The sequence below is a fragment of the Anneissia japonica genome, unplaced genomic scaffold, assembly GCF_011630105.1.
Source record: "Anneissia japonica isolate Jap-2015-1 unplaced genomic scaffold, ASM1163010v1 scaffold287709_len1912824_cov184, whole genome shotgun sequence".
In the NCBI taxonomy this organism is placed as follows: domain Eukaryota; kingdom Metazoa; phylum Echinodermata; class Crinoidea; order Comatulida; family Comatulidae; genus Anneissia; species Anneissia japonica.
The window spans coordinates 1,431,798-1,435,209 of NW_022751466.1; the positions used below are offsets into that span (position 1 = coordinate 1,431,798).

At 31.3% G+C, this 3,412-nt stretch overlaps 1 protein-coding gene across 1 annotated transcript in view; it reads right to left on the reverse strand.

Annotated features, from left to right (window-relative positions):
- The window catches only part of LOC117121626 (tyrosine-protein kinase SRK2-like), a 42,945-nt gene that overhangs the window by 28,545 nt on the left and 10,988 nt on the right, over positions 1–3,412 (reverse strand). The window contains exon 2 of the mRNA XM_033266863.1: positions 2,875–2,996. Coding sequence (XP_033122754.1) covers positions 2,875–2,996 — 122 coding nt within the window. The remainder of the gene's footprint in view (positions 1–2,874; positions 2,997–3,412) is intronic.

A 3,412-nucleotide genomic window follows, 5' to 3' on the forward strand; every position in this document is an offset into this window, starting at 1 on the left:
CTGGCTCGCACTTTGGCAACACTCTTTGGCAGTCAACTCGCCCCTAGAAAACTCGCCCTTGGAAACTTGCCCCATAAAAAAATGTACACTTCCTAGACCATGCAGTCTTCAAAATAAAAATTGTAACCTTTGGTAATGAACTACATTTTCCACATACATAGGAATTTTTGAAACTTTGTCAAAAAACACCTAAACCATAATTCACCACTATAGACACTTTTTGACAAAAATGGAAAATTACGACTTTGTTACCCAATGAGAAGTGTTCTAATTATAGACAATGGGTCGTGTCTCATATTATTTGTTATATTTTTATTATTCATTATTTTCACTTGACTTGCATAAATAATTTTGTTCGAAGAACATTTATATGCTGTTGTACTTCGCAGCACTTCACTTGCAATTTGCAATTTTTAGTTATATCATTATTACAGTAAGTAGCAAACCCTGTAATAATTTGTTGCACTGTAGATTGTGATCCTCCTGGATTTCAGTCAAACAATCAAGTACAGTAAAATTTCTTGAGAGCTCCTGTACAGTAGAGAACAAAGGAAGCAAACAGACAGACATGCCTAGAGCAGAGCTCATAGTAATTACTGTATGTTGGGTGATAGTAATATTGAAATGCTACGGATACAGTACACTTTTAGTGTGTAGCTGAGTGTCAAGATAAAAACCACAAAGAAAACAAAATGCATTTTCTAAACAATGCAACACTCTCGAGTTGTATGCACCTCTAATTTTAAAGTTTTTTTGTTTAATCAATTTTTTTTTACAAATCAATAAATATTAAATTATTTTGATAAAATTTATATATTTTTATGAACATTACTTATTGAATAACAAAAATCTAACAAGGATATTTAAAAAATGAGTCAAGAATTAGAATCTAGCTGTTGTTTTTTGTTAATAATTTGCTTACCAAATTCAATCTCATCATAAACAGATCATTAATTATGCTTCCTTATCTGGGCAAGTCCAGACAGGTTAAGTATGGCACAAACATGCTTTCCAATGAACTGAACACAGCCATGGCAACAACTGTTTATTCAGTGACTTTAGATACAATGTTTGGGGTTACTGTACATCGAGTGACATGTATGTTTGTACCATGATATCAAGATCACTAATAATAGTAATACGAACATTCAGCAAACATTACCAGTCTACACAATCCATCTCAATCAAGAATTTAGTTGTTTCACTCAAGATGTTGGTATTTTCAACAAGTATGCAAGAAAAAATTGGGGCTCAAAATTAATTATTCTAACTTATGAGGGACGCTGAATTTGAAATTGAATGCGAGAAACAACACACAAAATTAGCATACAATGGGGATGCATTACTAATTTTAGTAGAGGGATTCCTGGAGAAGAACTGAGTCAGCGTGACTAGTTTATGGTAACAAACTGATTATTGATCAACTCTGATGCAACAACGTAATCCAATTGTTTACTAAACCACAAAAACATATAAAAAAAACTAAAATATTATATCCTGTGTACAGTTCAGTAAAGTGATCATCAATGTTGTGTGATTGATAATACCCAACACTACTCACAACACTTAATAATATAAAGTCTAATAACAACATTGTATAAGATTTATATTTTTTCAGATTATTTTTACAGTATTCTACACTCACAGCAATCAATTACTGAACTAAATCGTTATTTAAAGATAATTAAAAGTATTGAAAAGTAATATCCAATATGACATATACTGTGGAATAAATTGTAGTTCAAAATATAGTATGTACATATTACAATTAGGTAAATATGTTCGTTTTTTGCATATTCAAATATAATAATATTGATATTAAATTTAGTACATCATGTATTATTATACTCTGCTTTTGTTGTGAATTAAAGTTAATGCAAGTTTTTAGTGGATAGTATCGCATTTATTTAATTCTTCAATTCTTAAAATTTAATTATGCCCAATAAAAAGATACTGGTAATAGTTGTTTGATATTGGCTAAAGTGCAATGGTACAATAAGACAAGGCCTATATAGTAATTATAAATAATGAAATCATAACAGTAAATGAAAGACAAACAGCACTTTTCAGACTAACAAATGTAATTTATGAAATCATAGTTTACAGGTCCCACTTATGGGTTCATTGTTCGTTTGTTCAAGTCTAAAATTATTGTGATATATTCGTAATGTGACGTGGGATATTTCATCCAAATAATGTACTGGCAAATGTACAGTACTTAATATCAATCCACCTCATACTGTAGTGCCCATGTGGTTTGACCAACTCAAACTTCACCATTCAAACGACAGTACTTTGTGTAACTGATGTACAGTAACACACAACCAGCACAGCTACACTGTAGAGAGTTCACTGATTGACATACAGGGATAATGCGAGATTTACAATAATTGGAGTCTATTTTTAGAAATGATGTCATCTGTGTAAATCTGATGATCAACATACAGTACTGTACATTATTATAATGACTTTTAAATGTGAAAATATTTTTTTGATTTTCAGTTCATGTAAAGCATCCAAGGCTGAAATATTAAGTGACAGATTAGAAGAGTATTGTGCTATGATTTCACTCATTCCTTTCTTCCAGTGGTTGATCAAGAAATTAGAAATTGAGGGGGCCCATGGAGTGACTTATACAGATATGGAGGATACAGACCCTACCTCAGCCCCCACCAAATTTGGGACTGAGGTCCAAACTTTTATTGGTTTACTAAATTGTAGCATTTCGGTAATAAAGCAAAGTTAAAAAAAGCTCAAGTCATCAAAACTGAAAAATATATTTGAAATTTTATGAAATGTGCTATTGTGTTGGTCTCTAAATTTAGAGCTACAAGTATGAGGGGAAAAAATTGAAGTAAAACACTTTTGACATACCTGATAAAGAGTAATCATCCTTTCTGCTCTCACTCTCTCGAATTAGAAATGTTCCATGATCATTTTGTGGTAACAATAACTTCTTCTCAGCATCTGCTCGTTTAATTTTCCCAAAGAACCACCTAAAAAAAACCATATTAGAAAGTCAAAAAATCAAATCCACAAGTTATTACAGTGGAACCCCCTCCTATGGGACACCCTTTACTAAGGGGACAAATTTTCTGCCACAAAATGAGGGAAAGTATATATTTTAACACTACGGCCAACACCTGGTCAGGGGACACCCCTAGTAAGGGGACAATTTTTCTTCTGTCCCCTTAATAGGGGTTCTACTGTATTAGCAATTATAAAGTGAAATCTAATAGCAACAACAACAATAATAACTTATTAAAAATAAAACAATAACAATCATAACAATATAATTAATTTAATCCAAACATCAATCCTTCTTTGAACAATTCAGTTTTTTCTTAATATCAGTGTAAAATGATTTTTTAAGATTTTTTTATATTTTACAAAGTAAGCAATCCCATTCACT